Source organism: Coregonus clupeaformis, unplaced genomic scaffold (assembly GCF_020615455.1).
Source record: "Coregonus clupeaformis isolate EN_2021a unplaced genomic scaffold, ASM2061545v1 scaf0058, whole genome shotgun sequence".
In the NCBI taxonomy this organism is placed as follows: domain Eukaryota; kingdom Metazoa; phylum Chordata; class Actinopteri; order Salmoniformes; family Salmonidae; genus Coregonus; species Coregonus clupeaformis.
In genome coordinates this window covers 743,886-767,272 of record NW_025533513.1, presented here as the reverse complement: position 1 = coordinate 767,272, position 23,387 = coordinate 743,886, and the positions used below count along the sequence as shown (strand labels likewise).

Genomic DNA, 23,387 nt, shown 5'->3' with positions numbered 1-23,387 from the left:
TTATTGTTCAAGAAGGCTCAAGCCACAGGTAGCACCCTGGATCAGAGCTAGTACTGCCCATACTACATCCATCCATGCAACTTCCTTTCCCCGCAGTTCCCATCACCTGCCAATCAATCACCATTCCAGCCCAGCCGCCCAACCTGTGTGGGAGAGGCTGTATGTGTGGTTGGACCAGGTCCGGTCGTTGGCATGGCGATGATGGAGGAAGGGGCGCGGAGCTGCCTGCTTCAGTCACGCTCCAACCTGGAGCAGGACATCAGGGCCTCCTACCTGATGGATCACATGATCAGCGATGGCGTGCTGACGGGGGACGAGGAGGAGAGGATCAGGAGTAAGGTGGGGTGAGGAGGTGGGGGAGTACAGTAGCACCCTTTTCATACACTTTCCTATGTCCAAAGTGGTGATTAAGTGTATAAAGGTGTTTGTTTGGAATTGGGCCCACAACCAACTTTCACATTACTGAGCTGAGCCAAGCTGAGCTGAGCCAAGGCGACCGCACTGTGCTGGCTCAGGTAATTTTTGTTCACATTGACCTTTCCAGCATGTTTCCAGCAACTATTGGGCTCCAGAGTGGCGCAGTGGTCTAAGGCACTGCATCTCAGTGCTTGAGGTGTCACTACAGACCCCCTGGTTCGATTCCAGGCTGTATCACAACCGGCCCATAGTCCCATAGTCCCATGGTCCAGCGTCGTCTGGGTTTGCCCGGTGTAGGCCATCATTTTAAATAAGAATTTGTTCTTAACTGACTTGCCTAGTTAAGTAAAGGTAAAATAAAAAAACATAAAATATGCTGGATGCGTAACCAGGCCAGCTCAGTACAGCTTGGCTCGGCTCTGTAGTGGGAAAACCTCATAAGAGAGAAAGCGAAAGAGACGGAGAGGAGAGAGGTAAAGTCAGAGAGATTGCAGGGCTTTTTAAACACTTACCACTACGGACATCTGAAAGGACTGCATCGGTGTAAGAAAAGCAATAAAATAGTTTCAAAATTCACGTTGTCTCTCTCCATCGTCCAGCCCACCAGGAGAGAGCAGGCTGCGGCCCTGCTGGAGCTGCTCCTGAGGAAGGATAACCAGGCCTACATCTCCTTCTACAACGCCCTGGTCCGCGAGAGCTACGGAGACCTGGCCAGCCTGCTCCACAACAGCCTGCCCCTGGTCTCCCCAGAGGCCGAGAAGAGCTTCTCAGACGCGGGCACCCACTATGGTGAGCTGCCCCCCAGGGTGGAGGATGGAGAATACCAGGAGACTAGGACAGTCTAAGATGTGCCCTCCTTTTCTGATACAGGGAAAGAATATGCAGGGTTCTGTGTGTGTGTGTGTCTGTGTGGGTATCTATGTGTATGTGAGCGCACCTCTCTGTCTCTCTGCTGTGTTTGACACCTCTGTTTATTCCATTGGCAACATACTGCATATATATAATGATGTCTTTGCTGTATTCCCCTGTTCCAGTCCAGACGGTGCTGAGTGAGGGCGGTGTGCCCCAGAGACCCGTGGTGTTTGTGAGCCGGCCAGCCCTGGTGAACCGGGTCAGGGAGAAGCTCTACCGATTGCAGAAGGAGCCCGGCTGGGTCACTGTGTTCGGCATGGCCGGCTCTGGCAAGTCTGTCTTGGCTGCGGAGGCAGTCCGAGATCACGCACTCATCACAGGTAGGAGGCTCCGGGGTGAAGTTTCCCCTAGTTACAGACCTAGGATCAGTTTTCCCTCCCCCATTCCTAACCAAACCCATTAATGGGGAAAATGTAAAACTGACCCAAGATACATTTCAGGAGGGGGGTTAATACATGTGGAGGAGGCTCTTTTTCTCTCTGTCTGCATTCACTTTCTCTCAGTTTTTTCTCTGTTCGTTATCGCATTGGTCTCTTGACTGTACTCTCTCTCCGTCTGTCTCTCTCTCTGTCTCTCTCTCTCACACACACACACACACACACACACACACACACACACTGGTCTTTCTGACACTCTCCCCCCAGAGTGTTTTCCAGGAGGAGTCCACTGGCTGTCCATAGGCCAGCTGGACCGGGCTGACCTGCTGGTGAGGATCCAGTCGCTGTGTTTCCGCCTGGAGCAGCAGTGCCAGGAGCAAGACCCCTCGTCCTCCCTCCACCGGCCTCCTGGCTCTCTGGAGGAGGCCAAGGAGCGCCTACGCTTCCTCATGCTCCGTCGTTACCCCAGGTCAGTCCCCCAGGGTTGAAGTGTATTATTTTGTTGCACGGTTGCATCACGCCATTCTTATGAACGTTCTCTTGTGGACTGGTGGCCAACTTTTTAAGTTGGTCCATTCCTTCTACACGGAGGCTGTTAATGATGAGGAGAACGTTCAGTTGGACCTCATAGAAGTTTCAGCTCTGGAGTGACTAGCATGGAAGCCATGATCAGAGGGGTATATTTTGTTTATTGTATGCCATTAATTCCATTCCAATTCATGTCAATTGATTTAGATGTGTGTGTGTCCAGGTCGTTGCTGATACTGGATGACATCTGGGACAGCTCGGTGCTCAAGGCCTTTGACATCCAGTGTCGAGTACTGCTCACCACCCGAGACAGAAGCCTAGCCGACTGTGTCAGTGGTGTGTATGAATAATAACACTGATATTAATACTAATATTACTACAGTACTACTGATAATGATGACTTCATTTATAGAACAAACATTACGCTCAATGCACCTGCTCAAACTGTGCATATGTGTTTGTGCACTCATGCGTTTGTGTGTGTGTGTGTGTGTGTGTGTGTGTGTCCAGGTTCTAAGTCTGAGGTGGCAGTGGAGAGTGGTCTGGAGGAGGATCAGGCCTTGGAGATCCTCGCCCTGTATGTCAACGGGAAACCCCAGAGACTCCCAGAACAGGCCCGCAGCATTGTCAGAGAGTGCAAAGGTACATGCACGCACACACACACACACACATATGGAGCGATAGTGTCAACAGAAATTGTATTGATTTAAATGAAAATTCCATTCAGGTTTACAATAAAATGTCAATTTATTTCACATATTCAAGGGAAATATAGTATTACATTTTCTTATGAATGATTTGGGAAGTATTATGTAGTGTGACCAAAAACATTGATAGAAATAATGAACAGATCATAAATAGAGAACAAGGTAACTAGCTAATTAAACATCAAATAAAACAGCAACATGGCGTACTGTAATAGTATGGATAGAATATACTACATTATACAACGGGTGGGTCTAATCCTGCTGATTGGTTAAAACCGCATTCCAGCCGGTGTCTATTCCACAAGTTACCACCCGCTAAATCTATGACGTTAAAATGCTTATTTTACACTGCTCCATCTGACTGCGCAATCCACTGTCTCATCAGCCCAGCCAGGCAATTTATAAACTTGATCTCGACTATAAAAAAGCATCTAGACATTATCTCACATTTCTTTTAGACTAACATTTCGTTTTCAACAGCGGATATTTGTATAAACCTTGCTGTCTGTCTCTCCGACATTTGCAACATTGTTTCCATATTCAAATTCGATCTCCAGCTGTCCCATACATAGTAATGAACGTGTTGGGAGTTGGGACGAGACGAGACAGGCAGCGTTTCTCAGGCAGTCGAAATCATGAATTAGCTGGCATAATTTTTATGGATATGTACAAAGAAATGTACATTGAAAAAAGGTAAACCTCCCGAGTGGCGCAGTGGTCTAAGGCTGTGCCACTAGAGATCCTGGTTCGAATCCAGGCTCTGTCGTAGCCGGCCGTGACCGGGAGACCCATGGGGCGGCGCACAATTGGCCCAGCGTCGTCCAGGGTAGGGGAGGGAATGGCCGGCAAGGATGTAGCTCAGTTGGTAGAGCATGGCGTTTGCAACGCCAGGGTTGTGGGTTCGATTCCCACGGGGGGACAGTATAAAACATTTAAATAATGTATGCACTCACTAACTGTAAGTCGCTCTGGATAAGAGCGTCTGCTAAATGACTAAAATGTAAAAAATGTAAATGTTAATGTAAAATGAAACAAAGTGCAGCTAGTTTGCAGTCTTTCCAGCTTCAGTTTTTAGTGATTGTGTTAGTTGTGTTGTTGGCTCCTCTGAACAACAATGTCCTGACAAGAGAGCGCATTTTCTATGCCAGGCGAAATCGCGCCTCATTAGCTCATTATTATGGATGTATCCAAGTAAATATCACTAGAAAACAGCTTAAACAAATGCAAATGCAGCTACTGTTGTTATTCTGGCTGCACTGTTTGAAGTGACTGTAAATTAGCCGTAGTTGGCTAGCTAGCAAGCAAGGGATAAGAACGTTGCTAGCCAGTATGGCTATGGAACATTTAGAACGAACGACTGGGTCGTGTCCATAGATACAGAACAAAAAGACTGAACGACTGGGTCGCGTCTCTGGCAACCGAACCGATAGAACGAACGACCAGCCGGCTTGGGTAGCAACCCTAGATTTGTGTCGGGACTATATCTTGTGGAAGGATGAAATAGTATGAATAAATGAATCAAAATAATGTTTTTAATGAAGATATGTAAATCATTATTTTAATATGTTGGTAACCCGTTGTATAAAAGTCATAATGCCCTCGAAGCCGGTGTTTGGAGGATATATTGGCACGGTTTGCCGGCCCTCGACTTCGTTTCGGGCCTACCAACACCCATGCCAATATATCCTCCAAACACCGGCTTTGAGGGCATTATTACTTAATTATGATATTTAGTAATGGTTAATGATAAATGAATGCAATGTGAGATGAGTAGGGAATAATTAATTATAGCTGGCACGTGGCAACTTCTATTCAAAGCTCTTCCTTATTTTTCGGCCTCCTTTTTTCTCTCTTTCTGTCGTTCTTTTTCTTCTCTAGTTTGTGGAAGACCTTTCCATCTGGCTGCTCTTTCCATCTCAGTTTGAAGTTCCCAGTCATCCCATTGGCCTTCATTTTCTCCTTTATCTGAGGAACAGAACCAGCCTTTATGCCCTGAACACCTAATTTTACTGAAGGTTTATTTATTAATACATCGTAGGATTAACCAATTTGCATTACACATTTAATTATGGCAGCTATATGTTTTCATATGTAGGTACCTGCACTCTTACGGTTTGAAAGGTTTATCATTACTTGGAGATTTCTTGTAACGTAAGGAGCAGTGGACTGTACTTGTTCATTGTGAATAAGAATGTATTCTTAACCCCTTACACTCGTGGGAAATGGGGCTTTATGGATAGGGCTAAATTGAAATGTTTCTAACAGAAGAAATATGAATAGCATGGTAGAAATTGAAAGGGAACAATTAGGAGATTATGGGAAAATGATTTGACCAAAGTTGAGGACACAACAGTTCACCTGATACAAGACTGAATACAAACATTATACTGTTGATTTTATGTGCATTTTACATTTACTGTACTTTTCACCGAATTTGTTATTAGCAAAATCAGAAAATACTCTGGATGCATCCAGTAGCATGATTACAATATTCCAGGAAAATGTGGGGTAGGTGCAACATAAAACAAAAAAACGACAAGGGTTTGAGTGAGAGGACTAACTGGTGTCTCCAAGTGGCCACACTCCTTTCCAAAGTGTGCACAGTTCCTAAGTCATTCAATGCACTTTTATGACTCAAAGAAGTCTTCAAATATAAGGTGCTTTTTTTTAGCTCTCCTAGTGGTGCCGTTGCGCAACTAGAGCAAGCAAACTTGTAGTTGTTTTGTTTGGAACGCAACCCTGCATCCCACCATCACACAATTACTGTTGTTTACGCAATCCAAAAACGGCCCGTTTTATATGTCGCAATCTGGGTCAGGTGGGCATCAAATCTGCCACTTTCAACCCGCAAACGGGTACGAGTGTAAAGGGTTAACTGACATACATTGTTAAATGAAGGTAAACATCTATAAATTAAGAGGGTGAGACTCACCTGCTGTAAAATGGCCTCCCTCACCTCAGCATCATTCAGGTCCATGTTTGGGTCTGGGGTCATCCTCACTCTCACTACCTGTATCTTCTTGACTGTTGGGGGTCTTGGTTCTAACACATACACAGATATAACCCTTCTCAGCAGGGAATGAATTGGAAATTCTAACCACCAATTGAAATAATTCATAATTGTATAATAGCTGGCAATTCTATAATGTTGCCTAATCATGGTAATTTAGCTTTGGGGACCTCAATGTCGAAAGACATGGTCAAGGTAGTCAAATTAAACTCCACAAAATGCAAACCCATGACGCAGGGGAGTTGGTTATGTACACAGTTAAGATGAACAGTCACCATTACATACAAGAAGATAATGTCACATATTTAAATCTGTGTGGACAGTTATTCCAAAGCAACCGCCCATTTAACGAGATGAGTTTGGTGGCACAATAAGGGATCTTAACTTACCACCGTAGCAAACGAAGGGACATTTCATCAGACATTCCCTGTCTATCCATCGGCCTGAGGGACTACGATTCCATGCAGCGCAGCGCTTGTCAGTATTATTTGCTTCTCCATCGCCCCAGTATCGGAACGAGGAGTTACTCTGGTCCGACCACTCCCAGGTGTCTTTGAACAGGCCGATCCACACGTTGCTACCGTTGGCCACGTTACAGATCTCTTGGTTCTCATTCTGGTTCCTCACACTGGCCAGGTCTGTGTGGTTCTCTCTGCAGTAGCGCTGAGCCTCCCTCCAGGTCATTGGCTCTTTGACTATTACGAAACTACCAGCTGGAGACTTAGTCCCTATGGGGACAAATGCAACCAGCAGAGTTTGGATCAGCTCTTGTGAATTCATAAACCTTTGGAAATCATAAGCTTGGAATTGACAATCAATTTCAAAGACAAACGTTGAAACCTTTGATAACCACACAGTAATCTGTTACTTGGCCAACTTGTGTGTATGTGCTGCTGGTGGCCTTGATGGTGTTACCAGGTTAGTGTGTTTTAACTAGAATACATGTAATATGTAACTCACTGTCGTAGCACACTAGCTGTTTTCGATCAGTGCAGAGATAGTCGTGCCATTTTTTTCCAGAACTGTACACGACACCACAATCTTCATTCAAATTACCTGGCTGGCCTTCTTCCCAAAACTCCTTAAACTCAGTCTGTCTCTCACTATAGTAGTCTATGTCTGCCAGAGACCATTGCCACCTAAAAGACAGTCCCTTCTTCAGTCCTATCCACACTGCTCCATCATAACCGCTGTCTATAGTCGAGTGGTTCAGTCTGTTCATGTCCTCCATGTTGCCTACGGTGGCCAGGTCTGTGTACTTCTTTCTGCAGTACCTCTGCGCTTCAGTCCAGTTTTTAGGGTGCCTTTCATAGTGATACGGACAGGAGGAGAGTGTGAAGAGCCCTGTGAAAAAGTGCATTGTCATCTCAAGTAACTGCCTCAAGGGCAGCAACATCAATAATATTTACCCTTCTACCCAGAGGCCGCAATATCAATAGTCAAGTTGATCATCTAAAAGTTAATAGCAGAACAAATCATGGTATTACTATTTCTTAAACTACTACTGTTCACATTTTAACTCAATATCTAAAAGTATTGCACTTTGGCACTTTTTTGTTACAGCCCAAAACTATCACACCAGATTCAACTTCTCAAGGGCTTGGTGGTTAATTGATTATTTGTGATAGTGTTGGGTTGGAACACAAATGTGCTGGCTGCAGTTATGTAATCGTAAATACATTGTAATAAAATATATATATATATATATATATATATATATATATATATATATAAATAAAATATTTTAAATATCATAATAAAGACACTGACCTGAGAAAAACACAATCAGCACTTTCTTCTCCATGACAAAAGATTCATAAAAAATATACCAATATTTTCAACTAGCTGTCTTCATCAGGTCTTGACCTGGTGTACTGTCGATCCTCTGTATTCAGCTGCACCTTTCTCTGTAGGGCAGCGCTATTTCTCTCTAAGAACAATGGGTCTCACAATACACAGTGCACCTATTCATCTGTCTTTATATAGCTTGCTTTGTTTGGTGGTTATGTTCAGTTCTCTTTTACCAGCAGGGCATCAGTCAAATGAGTATGAGCCTGTTAGTCAAATTAGTCTGAGCATAGACTTCAGAGAAAAGGAACCCTTATTGCCTAATGATGACCCACTGAAAATTCTGTTAACCTTCAACAACTTGCATAATTCCATTCTAAATCATGAAATTCAATTTCAAATATTGAAATTATTATTAAATAATTAAATGTATCAAAACGATTAAATACAAATTCCATTTCTGTTACATCTAAAAAAAAAAACGATAAAACTCTTGGCACAATCAACCAGCCTGCCTAAACCCCTCCTCTACCGTCCTCTCTTCCCAAGGCTCCCCCTTGGTGGTGTCCCTAATCGGGGCCCTGCTGCGGGAGTTCCCGGACCGCTGGGCCTACTACCTGCGCATGCTCCAGCAGAAGAAGTTCAAGCGTATCCGTAAGTCGTCTTCGTATGACTACGATGCCCTTGACCAGGCCATGGCTGCCAGCATCCAGGTCCTGTCTGAGGAACACAGGGAGCTGTACATTGACCTCACCGTGCTGGAGAAGGACGTCAAAGTACCTGCCAAGGTCAGACTGGCCGGGGGGATTATGCTTAGGTTGGATTCGGCTAGGCTTGATTAGGTCAGGTTAGGCTAAACTAAGCTAGGCTAAGCTAGGCTAGGTAGGGTTGGATTCGTCTAGGCTTGGTCAGGTGAGGCTCAACTAAGCTAGGCTAAGCTAGGCTACAGTAGGTTAGGGCAAGGCTATCCCACACCTTCAGTCTTCAATGGAACGGCCAAAAAGTATTCACAACCCATCGAGACATTGTGAGCTGTCCTTGTGGAAAGGAGGAGGGAATAAGGTGATAAGATATCAGAAAAGACGATGAAACAGGTCATTTTTTGTTTCTGTCTCTAAATCTAAGCCTGTTCTTCCATCAAAGGAGGCTGCTGAGGGGAGCACAGCTCATAATAATGTCTGGAATGGTATCAAACACATGGAAACCATGTGTTTGATGAGTTCGATACCATTCAATTTATAGCGTTCCAGACATTAATATGAGCCAGTCCTCCCCAATTAAGATGCCACCAACCTCCTGTGTCCTCCATGTTCCTCTGCCTGTAGGTTCTGTCGGTTCTGTGGGATCTAGAACCGGAGGAGGTGGAGGATGTTCTCCAGGACTTTGTGAACAAGTCCCTACTGTTCCGTGACTGTCACCACCGGCCCTACCTCTACTACCTCCACGACCTCCAGCTGGACTTCCTGGCTGAGATGAACCGCTCTGGTCTAGAGGTGGGTCTCATACACTCCAACCAGTGGAGGCTGCTGAGGGGAGGACGACTCATAATAATGTCCGGAATGGAGTCAATGGAATGGTATCAAACACATTGTTTGATACCGTTCCATTCACTCCATTCCAGCCATTATTATGAGCCGTCCTCCCCTCAGCAGCCTCCAATGACTCCAACATACACATGATCTCTATCTTCATTTTACATTTACATTTTAGTCATTTAGCAGACGCTCTTATCCAGAGCGACTTACAGGAGCAATTAGGGTTAAGTGCCTTGCTCAAGGGCACATCGACAGATTTTTCACCTAGTCGGCTCGGGGATTAGAACCAGTGACCTTTCGGTTACTGGCACAACGCTCTTAACCACTAAGCTACCTGCCGCCGCTCATAGGGTTGATATGTATGCTGGTGGCCATTTTGAAATGTATCTAAAGTTTGATGTTTGCCAACTTTTGTCTGTAAGTATTCTGTTAATTGTGTTGCTCAAATGTGTTGGAATGACTGAATATTTTCTGAAATCAAATATAACGAAATTGATTCTTCTAGAGAATCAATGTACATGGACCTTGGAAAAACAAGACAGTCGCTTAAAAAATGAATCAGTTAGACTCATGTCTTCTATGCCCTGAATTATTGGGGCATCGATCTACTGTAATATGGTATGTTTTTTAACAAGCGTGTGTGTTCCAGAGCCTCCACTCTAAGGTTGTGCGCCAGTACCAGCAGTGCTACAGCCAGGGTCCCCCCACCTCAGGAGATGAAGAGTGCCTCTACTGGTTCAGATTCCTCACCTACCACATGGCCAAGGCCAACCTCACACAGGTACGCACGCGCGCACACACAAACACACAAATCTAAATCAAATCAAAGTTTTTTTGGTCGCGTACACAGTTTAGTAGATGTTATAGTGGGTGCAGGGAAATGCTGATGTTACTAGCTCCTAACACTGCAGTAAAATGTCAAACAAGTAGACAAATAATCAAAAACACAATCCAATTAACAACCCAAATAACACTGTATCAGAGCTGTTGTGTGTGAGTGAGTCTATCTTGGCCTCTTACTACAGGAGATGGTGTGACGGCTGTTCAACAGTCTGATGGCCTGGAGATCAAGGCACGACTCAGTATGATGGAGGCCTTCGCCAGACAAGCACAAGTTGCTAATGTATTTTTTCTCTCTCTACCGCTTTCTCTCTCCCTCTATATTTCCCTCTCTCATTCTCACTTTTTCTTTTTCTGTTACCCTTACACCCCTCCTTTCCTTCTCTCCCCTCCTCCCCCCTCTCTCCCTGTAGGAGTTGTACTCTCTGATGTTCTCTCTGGACTGGGTCAGAACTAAAGCTCAGATTATGGGACCTGCTCATCTCATCAATGACTATGTGGAGTATGGCGCCATACTGGACAAAGAGGTCAGGATTTGATCAACACCAAGTTCACAGAGGAACTTAATGTGTACCCTGTTTTATCATCATTTGATATGGTTTTCAAATCTTGTGGTTGGTATCAATTCCTCATAAGTCAATGGCGGCAGGTAGCCTAGTGGTTAAGAGCATTGGACCAGTAACCAAAGCATCGCTGGTTTGAATCCCTGAGGCGACTAGGTGAAACATCTGTCCATGTGCCCTTGAGCAAGGTACTTAACCCTAATTGCTCCTGTAAGTCGCTCTGGATAAGAGCGTCTGCTAAATGACTAAAATGAAAAAATGTAAATGCAAGAAACAGTTACTCATTTCATGCTTGTGAATACAATTGTTGTGTCCCAATAATCTCTCCTTTCTCCCGAAGTGTTCACTTGTTCAATTCCCCTCATGGTTTTGAAAGGAAATGACTGTTGAATGTAAACTCCCCCTAGCCTATGCCTACACCAATCCAATGCTTTTATATTTGTGTAGTGAACGAGTGCACACTTCAGGAGATGGACGCACGCTGATTGTCACATCCTCACTGTGAGTCTCTCTTTATGGTCCCCCCAGAACAGCGAGGTGCGGGGCCACTTCCAGGAGTTCCTGTCTCTGAACGGCCACCAGTTGGAGCAGCGTCCGTTCCCTGACGTAGTGCAGCTGGCCCTGTCCCAGCCAGACTCCTCCGAGGTGTACCGCCAGGCCCTGCTGCAGGCGCAGGAGAGGGCCAGCAGAGGGGGACTCTACCTTGACTGGGTGTAAGTAGTATCAATCAATCAATCAATCAAATGTTATTTATAAAGCCCTTTTTACATCAGCAGATGTCACAAAGTGCTATACAGAAATACAGCCTAAAACCCCAAACAACAAGCAGTGCAGATGTAGAAGTATAGTAGGCCTATACACACTGCTCATGTGCTTATAAATGTACTCACTATTTCATCTGGGTGTACAGTATTAACCCCTAGCCCCTACCTCTTACTCCCTAGCATTTATGCATTACATTTGCCAGTCAACCATACCCTAACCATAGAGTTGACTTTGTGTCGCACTTACCACAAAGCCTGTTTTAGCGTAGTGTCAGTGCCACTGCCCCTGCTAAAACAGAAGCCATTGTAAATGCAAAGACGTGCCCTCTATCCAACTCTATGACCCTAACTCTATTGTTTTGGTCTCATCCCCTCATGATCACATTCTCTAAGTCATCTATGGTTGTGGTTTGTTCCAGGAACAAGAGTAGTCTTAAGAGTCTGTCTCGTCTGGTGGTCCAGCCCCACCAGGGATCCATCTACTCTGCCTGCTTCTCCCACGACGGCACCAAGATCGCCTCCTGTGGCTCCAGCAAGACACTGCGAGTAAGACACACACATTCTTTTTAAATCAATCTTCACCCACTGTATCTCCCACACATCCCAGTGTGTGTGTGTGAATGTGTGTGTGTGTGTGTGTGTGTGTCAGTGTGTGTCCTCTATAAACTCTGCCCTGTGTGTGGCTTCAGGTGTTTAAGAGCACCTCTGGGGAGAAGCTGCTGGAGATCCATGCCCACGACGATGAGGTGCTCTGCTGCGCCTTCTCCTCCGATGACCATCTCCTAGCAACCTGCTCCAGCGATAGGAAGGTCAAGGTATGGTGTGGAACCCTCCCCTCTGACAGACAGATGGACATTCAAACTTTGAACAGACTTCAGACAGACTTGACTGACAACAGACGGAAGTCGTTAGTCTGACTCTAATCTGTGTTGTGTGCCAGGTTTGGAAAGGAAAGAAAAGAGAGAGTTGTATATCTGTGTAACTACAGTATCTGTGTTGTGTGCCAGGTGTGGAAAGAAAAGAAAAGAGACAGTTGTATATCTGTGTAACTATACTATCTGTGTTGTGTGCCAGGTAAAAAATAAATAAAAAAAAGAGAGAGAGTTGTATATCTGTGTAACTACAGTATCTGTGTGGTGTGCCAGGTGTGGAACGTGGAGCGTGGGACTCTGATGAGGGTGTTTGAGGACGAACACGAGGAGCAGGTCAACCACTGTCAGTTCACCAACACACGCCGACGCCTCCTACTGGCCACCTGCTCCAACGACAAGTTCATTAACACCAAGGTGAGCCTGTGTGTATGCTCATGCTTGTGCCTGTGGTGTGCCTGTGGTGTGCCTGTGGTGTGTGTGTGCCTGTCCCTGGGTGTTGTGTGTGTGTGTGTGTGTGTGTGTGTGTGTTTGTGTGTGCCTGTCCCTGTTGTGTGTGTGTGATTTAAAAACCATGAAGTAGGCTCTCTCTCGCACATTATTTTGCACTCTGGTTATAAGATCTATCATGCTCTCTCTCTCTCTCGCTCTCTCTCTCTCTCAATGCATCCCCCCTCTCTCTCTCTCTCTCTCTCTCTCTCTCTCTATGCATCTCCCACCCTCTCTCTCTCTAGCTGTGGAACCTCAATAAACCCTCCTCCCAGAACACCATGTTTGGTCATTCGGAGCCTGTCAATCACTGCTGTTTCTCCCCTGATGATGCCCACCTCTCCACCTCTTCCAGTGACGGAACCCTGAAGGTGGGAGGGGCATAGTCACCACCTATGGCTTTGTGTGTTTGTATTAGCAAATGTAGATAAAGGCTTTTCATTTAGGTGTAGACTACTAGAATGTATTGAACCACATTAATTGTACGTACCTGTGCATGAGGGTGTGTGTTTCTGTGCATGTATGTGTACATGCATGTCTGCGTGCCTACCTGTGTGTATGTATGTGTGTGTGTGTACATGCGTGTGTTCATGTGTGTGTGCTTGCGTGTGTGTTTCAGCTGTGGGAGGTGTCCTCGGCCAATGAGTGGAAGTCCATAGATGTGGCGGACATGTTCCCGGAGCAGAGTGAGCAGACGGAGGTCATGGTGAAGTGCAGCACCTGGTCAGCAGACGGCAGGAGCATCATCTGTGCTGCCAGGAACGCAGTCTTTGTGAGTGGGACGTGTTTGTGTGTCTGTGTGTGTTGAGTAAGCCTCTGCTCTGCTCCATGGGGCCGTGGCGTGGGCACAATGACTGAGGGGTGGTCCCCTGGCGGAGCTCCATGACTCGGACCAGATTTGTTTAGCATGTTGCGATTCATCAGAGTAGGAGCTGGCAGAAAGTTGAATGGACTTCGGTAACTGGGATGCATGAGCTAATGCTCATTCTATGGCTAATACTACACTGAACAAAAATATTAACGCAACATGCAACAGTTACAGTTCATAGAAGGAAATCAGACAATTGAAATAAATTAATTAGGCCCTAATCTATGGATTTCATATGACTGGGAATACAGATATGGGAATACAGATACCTTTAAAAAAAGAAAAAGTAGGGGCGTGGATCAGAAAACCAGTCAGTATCTAGTGTGTCCACCATTTGCCTCATGCAGCATGACACATCTCCTTTGCATATAATTGATCAGGCTGTTGATTGTGGCATGTGGAATGTTGTTACTGTAGACGACGAGCATGCAGATGAGCTTCCCTGAGACGGTTTCTGACAGTTTGTGCAGAAAGTTTTCGGTTGTGCAAACCCACAGTTTCATCAGCTGTCCGGGTGGCTGGTCTCAGACAATCTCGCAGGTGAAGAAGCCGGATGTGAAGGTCCTGGGCTGGCGTGGTTATTACACGTGGTCTGCGGTTGTGAGGCCGGTTGGACGTGCTGCCAACTTCTCTTGGAGGCGGCTTATGGTAGAGAAATGAACATTCAATTCTCTGGCAACAGCTCTGGTGGACATTCCTGCAGTCAGCATGCCAATTGCACTCTTTTTTTTGTAGGGGGTAAATCGGCTTTAATATTGCAGATAGATTGTAACTTCCATCAATGTAATTGTCTGCCAATTGCACTCTTCCTCTACTTGAGACATCTGTGGCATTGTGTTGTGTGACAAAACTGTACATTTTAGAGTGGCCTTTTATTGTCCCCAGCACAAGGTGTACCTGTGTAATGATCATGCGGTTTAATCAGCTTCTTGATATGCCACACCTGTCAGGTGGCTGGATTATCTTGACAAAGGAGAAATGCTCACTAACAGGGATATAAACACATTTGTGCATAACATTTTAGAGAAATAAGCTTTTTGTGCATATGGAACATTTCTGGGATCTTTTATTTCAGCTCATGAAACATGGGACCAACACTTTACATGTTGCGTTTATTTTTGTTCAGTTTATTTTAGCTGGTGCTGCTAGCTGACACTGCTAACCAATACAGATGGCGCTTCTTTTTGTAGCTGTGCGCTACTTCTAGCTTAGAGGTTAGTGCTGCTGTTGCTAATGCTAGTTACTCCTCTACTGTGTTTGTGTGTGTAGCTGATATCAGTGCCACATATAGGCCTACATTTTACTCAACAACATTGGGCCTTGTCTGACCGACAAAACAACATTCACACACACAAAACTTTTAATGCTAAGAAATGATTTTTTTTATTGATAAAATGTCCAAAGAAATCAAGAATTAAGTGTAGAAAATAGTGAGAAAATAATGAGGAGTGGAAATAAGAACCCACAAGGGGTTTCAACAAGCTAGCTGCCATCCGCTACACCAACACTGGTTCTTCTTTTTTTATTCCCCCCCATCGGAACTTTCTTTTCAGTACTCTGGTTCTTATCACCAGAGGCAATAATGGACATACCTGAAAGGAGGCGAGAGAGGTCAACTTAATAGGTACCTTTCAAAAGGCAGTGATGACCCAAGATTCTATGGTGATGATAGTGTATGTGGTTAGCTCTAATTCCTGGCCATCCCGTCTTCAGTCAGCTGTTTGTTCCAAACAAACAAATAAAACATAGTTATGACGGTTATTTTTATTTTCATGACGGTCTTCATCCATAATCGTCGGTTACACGATTATACGTTAATTGTGCCAGCCCTAATCAATTATAGCAGAAACAAATATACAAACAAATAAAAATACAAACAAATTAGATTCAAACAAGTAATAAACCGCTTATGCTACCCATCATTCTCTTTATCTTACCTGTAATATTTAATCAAAAGTTAATCATGACTTAATTTACACATAACATAACCCTTCAAAATAAATGATTTAAATCAGCAAATGGATTTCACAAAAACATTTGACTACATAACATCAATTGACAGAAATGAATTTATATCCACCACCTTATTGGTCCTGGAAATATTAATTTGAGAAAGAGTAGGCTGCTGTCCTATGGACTGTCTTTCTCCAGATTGACTGTGTCCCGGAATGTTCACTCAGCCAAGATTCTAACCATTATGACATCATCAGTGCCATCCATTATGACATCACCCCAAGCTTGCATACATACCTAAGTGGCCTACAACTTGTAAATGTGTCTATTCTAGTTGTTTATCAATAAAAACAGTTATAAGATACAGTAAACAACATACTGTCAGTTCATTGTAAAGTCTAGATCTTCCTGTAACCTAACTGTGTAGCTTAACAGGCCCATGGTGTCTGCTCTTCAGTATAGTAGCACACACACGTCATTCTTTAAAATACCCTGATATACGGTATTGTGTTTGTGTGTGTGGACCGTGTGTGTGGTTTGTGTTTCTTCACTTGTATGTATTTAGAGTATCTGACCTGTTGAATATTTACATGCATCAGTATGCATATTAACCACATAATTACTAGTATCTCAACTGAGTGTACAAAACATTAAGAAATCCTTGATAATATTGCACCCCTCGCCCCCAGAAAAGCCTAATTTCGTCAGCGCATGAACTCTACAGGGTGTCGAAAGCATTCTACAGGGATGTTTGGCCCATATTGACTCCAATGCTTCCCACAGTTGTGTCAAGTTGGCTGGATGTCCTTTGGGTGGAGGACCATTCTTGCTAAAACTGTTGAGCATGATAAACCCAGCAGCGTTGCAGTTCTTGACACAAACCTGTGCGCCTGGCACCTACTACCATACCCCGTTTAAAGGCACTTACATTTTTTTGTCTTGCCCATTCACCTTCTGAATGGCACACATACACAATCCATTTCTCAATTGTCTCAAGGCTTTAAAATCCTTCTTTAACATGTCTCCTCCCCTTCATCTTCACTGATTGAAGTGGATTTAACAAGTGACATCAATAAGGGATCATAGCTTTCACTTGGATCCACCTGGTCAGTCTATGTCATGGAAAGAGCATAGCCTAGCTGTCAATATATTTGTGTTTAGCAGTATGTTCTTGTCTAGCAACTTGTCCTAGAGCAATCTGTCTGTGAAGCAATGAAAATGCCCTGGACAACTTGTCTTTCATGTTTGGTATTTGGGCCTGTCTGTCCATCAGAGGGTAGAAGTGTGTGTTCTGACTGAGAATGAAGCCGTCCCACTCCTGGGAAATGTAAAGGTCTCTGTGTGTCCGTGTCTGTTCTCTCCACTCCAGGAATCAGCATGGCGTTGAATGTCAGAGTTGTGTCAGTTTGTTGGCTAGTATTGAGAGAAGAATAGACAGCTTGATGGACTTTTATTTTTTTGGCACGTAGAAACATTTACAACTCTTTGTTTTCCACCTCAATCTCTTTCTCTTTCTCTCTCTTTCTCTCTCTTTCCCTCTCTTTTCTTCAGTCTGCTTTTCCCCTCACAATCCCACACTTTGCCCAGTTGGAAGATATGGAAATCAATCGATGGTTGAGACTCAGGTTGACATTTATTGTCATGAGTCTTGCCCTGGAGGCAGGACTGAGCGGTTTCCGCTAGATGGCCAGCTGCAAAGTCAGAATTTTCTATATTGTAAAAATGAATGAAAACAAAACAGATGCCTCCAGGGCAAGACTCATGACAATAAATGCCAACCTGCAGTTGAGACTTCACTTAGCAGTTTATGAGGCTAATACCATATTACTTACATCTAATCCCATCCTGTCATGTCCTTTACAGTTCACATTACATTTGAGTCATTTAGCATAGACTTACAATTAGAGCGACTTACAATTAGACCTCTACATGGGCCGACCTAACAACCTCTGAGCTCTCCAAGGGGCCATCAAGAAGTGTCTAGAAAGCTATCACTAGGTTATGCATGGAAGCCATTTTGTGCCTCACATATTGGCAGTTGCACTAGAGAGCCATCACCAGCTATGGTGTAGTGACAGATCCCTCCTGCTGTTCCCAGGTGTTTGACGTAGAGACGGCGGCCATGTTGTTGGAGATCCGGACCAGTCGTCTGAGCACGGTGCAGTACTGTCACGCCTGTCCCAGCAGCAACCTGGTGGCCATCGCACTGTCACACTATGCTGTGGAGGTACACACACACACAGCCTGTTCACTGTCTTCCTGTTACATTGTTTTTAAAACTTGATTTCACCTTTATTTAACCAGGTAAACCAGTTGAGAACAAGTTCTCATTTACAACTGCGACCTGGCCAAGATAAAGCAAAGCAGTGCGATAAAAAACAACAACACAGAGTTACATATGGGGTAAAACAAAACATAAAGTCAAAAATACAACAAAAAATACAACAGAAAATATATATACAGTGTGTGCAAATGTAGCAAGTTATGGAGGTAATAAAGGCAATAAATAGGCCATAGTGCAAAATAATTACAATTTAGTATTAACACTGGAATGATAGATGTGCAAGAGATTATGTGCAAATAGAGATACTGGGGTGCAAATGAGCAAAATAAATAACAATATGGGGATGAGGTAGTTGGGTGGGCTAATTTCAGATGGGCTGTGTACAGGTGCAGTGATCGGTAAGGTGCTCTGACAACTGATGCTTAAAGTTAGTGAGGGAAATAAGTCGCCAGCTTCAGAGATTTTTGCAGTTCGTTCCAGTCATTGGCAGCAGAGAACTGGAAGGAATGGCGGCCAAAGGAGGTGTTGGCTTTGGGGATGACCAGTGAGATATACCTGCTGGAGCGCATGCTACGGGTGGGTGTTGCTATGGTGACCAATGAGCTAAGATAAGGCAGGGATTTGCCTAGCAGTGATTTATAGATGATCTGGAGCCAGTGGGTTTGGCGACGAATATGTAGTGAGGGCCAGCCAACAAGAGCGTACAGGTCACAGTGGTGGGTAGTATATGGGGCTTTGGTGACAAAACGGATGGCACTGTGATAGACTACATCCAATTTGCTGAGTAGAGTGTTGGAGGCTATTTTGTAAATGACATCGCCGAAGTCAAGGATCGGTAGGATAGTCAGTTTGGCAGCATGAGTGAAGGAGGCTTTGTTGCGAAATAGGAAGCTGATTCTAGATTTAACTTTGGATTGGAGATGCTTAATGTGAGTCTGGAAGGATAGTTTACAGTCTAACCAGACACATAGGTATTTGTAGTTGTCCACATACTCTAGGTCAGACCCGCCGAGAGTAGTGATTCTAGTTGGGTAGGTGGGTGCCAGCAGCGTTCGATTGAAGAGCATGCATTTAGTTTTACTAGTGTTTAAGAGCAGTTGGAGGCTACGGAAGGAGTCTTCTATGGCATTGAAGCTCGTTTGGAGGCTTGTTAAAACAGTGTCCAATGAAGGGCCAGATGTATACAAAATGGTGTCGTCTGCGTAGAGGTGGATCTGAGAGTCACCAGCAGCAAGAGCGACATTGATATACACAGAGAAAAGAGTCGGCCCGAGAATTGAACCCTGTGGCACCCCCAAAGAGACTGCCATAGGTCCAGACAACAGGCCCTCCGATTTGACACATTGAACTCTATCTGAGAAGTAGTTGGTGAACCAGGCGAGGCAGTCATTTGAGAAACCAAGGCTATTTAGTCTGCCAATAAGAATGCGGTGGTTGACAGAGTCGAAAGCATTGGCCAGGTCGATGAAGACGGCTGCACAGTACTGTCTATTATCGATCGCAGTTATAATATCGTTTAGGACCTTGAGCGTGGCTGAGGTGCACCCATGACCAGCTCGGAAACCGGATTGCATAGCGGAGAAGGTACGGTGGGATTTGAAATGGTCTGTTTGTAAACTTGGCTTTCAAAAACTTTCGAAAGGCAGGGCAGGATGGATATAGGTCTGTAACAGTTTGGATCTAGAGTGTCATCCCCTTTGAAGAGGGGGATGACCGCGGCAGCTTTCCAATCTCTGGGGATCTCAGACGTTACGAAAGAAAGGTTGAACAGGCTAGTAATTGGGTTGCGACGATTTCGGCTGCTAATTTTAGAAAGAAAGGGTCCAGATTGTCTAGACCAGATGATTTGTAGGGGTCTAGATTTTGCAGCTCTTTCAGAACATCAGCTGTCTGAATTTGTGTGACGGAGAAGCGGAGGGGGGCATGGGCAAGTTGCAGCGGAGGGTGCAGAGCTGGTGGCCGGGGTAGGGGTAGCCAGGTGGAAAGCACGGCCAGCCGTAGCAAAATGCTTGTTGAAATTCTCGATTATTGTAGATTTATCGGTGGTGATAGTGTTTCCTAGCCTCAGTGCAGTGGGCAGCTGGGAGGAGGTGCTCTTATTCTCCATGGACTTTACAGTGTCCATGGAGGTACACACACACATGGTGGCTATCAAACTACTACACCATCATACGGTATGACATACGTCTATTCCCTCCAGCTGTGGGACATAGAGACCAATAAAAAGATGGCTGACTGTAGTGGTCACCTGAGCTGGGTCCACGGAGTCCAGTTCTCCCCCGATGGATCTCTACTGCTCTCCTGCTCCGACGACCAGACCGTCAGGGTAAGTGTGTGTGTGTGTGTGTGTGTGTGTCTCTCTGTCAGTAATTTGTCCAATCAGTCTTCATCAGTTAACCCTTTTTGTGCCATATTGTACTTAACTATTGAACCTTTTTAATGGCATAATAAATCTAATGCCGTGGTGTGTGTGTGTATCTCAGGTGTGGGAGACTAACAAGGTCCACACATCCTCGGCTGTCTGTCTGAAGAGGGACTCTGACGTGCTCTTTAACAACGGTGATGTCACCGTGGTCGCCGCCGACAACCGCAACAGACTGCAGGTGAGAGGGCTGGGCTGGACAAACACACACACACACACACACACACACACACACACACACACACAATGATGTCTTACAGATGTGACAGGGGTTAAGCCAGCAGGCTGATGTGTGTGTGTGTGTGTGTGTGTGTCAGGTGAGGAATGGGAGGACAGGAGCGGTGATGTTCCAGTCAGAGGAGCAGGAGTCTCGTATCCGCTGCACTGCTATCTGCACACAGACCTCAGCCGTGGGGCTGGGACGAGAGGATGGGACCATACAGGTACGCTCACATATACACGCACACACACCTTTACCCATACCTTTACCCCCACACACATACCATAAAGCAAAAATCTTCAAGGACGAAGAAGTAAGAAAATGCTTACATATAATTTATGCTTAACTTGACAAAAGTGCAGGTGCTATGAGGGAAAAGTGCCAGAAATGTAAAAGGGTTTTTGGCTGGAGAAGACAGTATCACTGCCAAACTTGATACAGACCAACTGAGCTGTAAGAAAGGCAGGAAGATACATTTTTGCAGGTAAAGCTGGACACCATGTTACATCAAAACTAAGTTTGACAGTATTACCACCGGTGCTGTTCTAGTAGTGTTGTGACTATTGTGGTCTGCCTATGCATGGAAGAGTTGGTCAAAGTGGTATGTGTGTGTGTGTGTGTGTAATAATAATGCTCACCTTGCTGGGGGAGGCGTTTGTCACGTCCAGTAATGGCTGGTGACATTGTGCTGCCACCCTCTTTGCCTGTCAACCCTGTCTCAGCCCTACTGCACTATACGGTACCCAGCCCTCTCTTTCTCTCTCTCTGTCTCACGCTCTCTTTTTCTCTCTCTCTTTCCTTATCTATTTTGTTCTGTCTCTTTCTGCCTCTCTTTTCTACTTGTCCTAAATGAGATGTTTCTTCCTCATACTCTCCTCCTCTTTTTAACTATTTTCTTTCTCTCCCTGTGCTCTACTCGCTCCATCACTCCCTGTCTCTATGATAAATGGTTGTTTACTGCGAGCAGATGAAGTCCTGGTCCCTTTCGTAAGGGTGTGTGTCCCTGAAAGCCGTAGTGAGTAGTGTCAGACACCCTCTGTCCCCTGGCAGGTGTGTAGTACTCTGTACTCCAGCTGGGGCCGCTCCTCGGGAACCTCTTTAATTAATGAAGGGGCCCTGGGGCCTGGGCTCTAACCAACACAGGGGTTAATGGATTATAATTAGTCAGGCCTCTTCACACACACACACACACACACACATGCACACATGCACACACACACACACAGGCACACACACAAGCACACACAAGCCTGGGTGTCTGTCTACTCTTCTCACTCGAGAGGGAAGAGGACAGGGGGAAGTGGACAGGGGGAAGAGGACAGGGGGAAGAGGTCAGGGGGAAGAGGACAGGGGGAAGAGGACAGGGGGAAGAGGACAGGGGGAAGTGGACAGGGGGAAGTGGACAGGGGGAAGAGGACAGGGAGAAGTGGACAGGGGGATGAGGACAGGGGGAAGAGGACAGGGGGAAGAGGACAGGGGGAAGAGGACAGGGGGAAGTGGACAGGGGGAAGTGGACAGGGGGAAGAGGACAGGGAGAAGTGGACAGGGGGATGAAGGGATAATAATAGTTGAAATGTATGGAGCTGAAAGACACTGCAGGGTTGTGTAGTATCAGTGACTTGATATGTGAAAAGTGGGCACACCATGAAAATGTTGGTTTCACTGTGAGTATACGCTGTGTTCCATTACATCTAATTCCTCTCCTTTACACCAGAGGGAGCTGCTGCTTTGTTTCCTTCCAGGTCTGCTGCTGCAGTAGGCTGCCCCCTCTCTCTCTCTCTCTCTCTCTCTCTCTCTCTCTCTCGCTCTCTCACTCTCTCTCTCTCTCATTGTCATTGACTCAGTTTGACGCATGCCTAGCATTCTAGTCTTCTTTCTGGGCCGTAATTGCCACTTTGATTGGCTCTGTTCTCTTCTCTGTTGAAATGACATGCTGTTTTTCTATTAAGAAGGAAAAGAGGAGAGGGTGAGCTGGAGAAAGAGAGGGACAGGAGTGTTGCAGAGGGCAGAGAGTGACTGTGTGTGTGTTCGTTCTATCCAGGCAGGAGGGATGACAGTTAGGCAGGTACTGAGGACCATCGGATGGAGGACTCTACAGCTGCTGACCTCTCACAGGGGGTTGGTGCTGGCGTTAGGGCTAGAGACAGGCAGTGTGCAGGTATGGTAGAGTGAAATGGCATACAGTTGAAGTCGGAGGTTTACATACACTTAGGTTGGAGTCATGAAAACTCGTTTTTCAACCACTCCACAAATGTATTTTTAACAAACTATAGTTTTGGCAAGTCGGTTAGTAATTTTTCCAACAATTGTTTACAGACAGATTATTTCACTTATAATTCACTGTATCACAATTCCAGTTTACATACACTAAGTTGACTGTGCCTTTAAACAGCTTGGAAAATTCCAGAAAATGTCTTGGCTTTAGAAGCTTCTGATAGGCTAATTGACATCATTTGAGTCAATTGAAGGTATACCTGTGAATGTATTTCAAGGCCTACCTTCAAACTCAGTGCCTCTTTGCTTGATATCATGGGAAAATCTAAAGAAATCAGCCAAGACCTCAGATAAATAACTGTAGGCCTCCACAAGTCTGGTTCATCCTTGGGAGCAATTTCCAAACGCCTGAAGGTACCACGTTCATCTGTACAAACAATAGTACGCAAGTATAAACACCATGGGACCACGCATCCGTCATACCGCTCAGGAAGGAGGCGCGTTCTGTCTCCTAGAGATGAACGTACTTTGGTGCGAAAAGTGCAAATCAATCCCAGAACAACAGCAAATGACCTTGTGAAGATGCTGGAGGAAACAGGTACAAAAGTATCTATATCCACAGTAAAA

General features: G+C 45.1%; 1 protein-coding gene across 3 annotated transcripts in view; it reads left to right on the top strand.

The window, feature by feature from the left end:
- Positions 1–23,387, top strand: part of LOC121549496 (apoptotic protease-activating factor 1-like) — a 73,383-nt gene that overhangs the window by 1,049 nt on the left and 48,947 nt on the right. Inside the window, exons 2-21 of one of the 3 annotated variants that reach the window (XM_041861290.2) lie at positions 97–339; positions 1,017–1,206; positions 1,452–1,649; positions 1,974–2,175; positions 2,458–2,570; positions 2,745–2,876; positions 8,289–8,527; positions 9,065–9,232; positions 9,924–10,055; positions 10,528–10,641; positions 11,206–11,390; positions 11,861–11,987; positions 12,131–12,256; positions 12,587–12,727; positions 13,045–13,170; positions 13,419–13,571; positions 17,719–17,847; positions 20,105–20,230; positions 20,388–20,507; positions 20,644–20,769. In XM_041861290.2, coding sequence (XP_041717224.1) covers positions 193–339; positions 1,017–1,206; positions 1,452–1,649; positions 1,974–2,175; positions 2,458–2,570; positions 2,745–2,876; positions 8,289–8,527; positions 9,065–9,232; positions 9,924–10,055; positions 10,528–10,641; positions 11,206–11,390; positions 11,861–11,987; positions 12,131–12,256; positions 12,587–12,727; positions 13,045–13,170; positions 13,419–13,571; positions 17,719–17,847; positions 20,105–20,230; positions 20,388–20,507; positions 20,644–20,769 — 2,994 coding nt within the window. In that variant the 5' untranslated portion in view covers positions 97–192. Of the gene's footprint in view, positions 1–96; positions 340–1,016; positions 1,207–1,451; positions 1,650–1,973; positions 2,176–2,457; positions 2,571–2,744; positions 2,877–4,819; positions 5,458–8,288; positions 8,528–9,064; positions 9,233–9,923; positions 10,056–10,527; positions 10,642–11,205; positions 11,391–11,860; positions 11,988–12,130; positions 12,257–12,586; positions 12,728–13,044; positions 13,171–13,418; positions 13,572–17,718; positions 17,848–20,104; positions 20,231–20,387; positions 20,508–20,643; positions 20,770–23,387 lie in introns of those variants that run through there. The other 2 variants (XM_041861297.2, XM_041861305.2) reach the window with 2 other exon arrangements.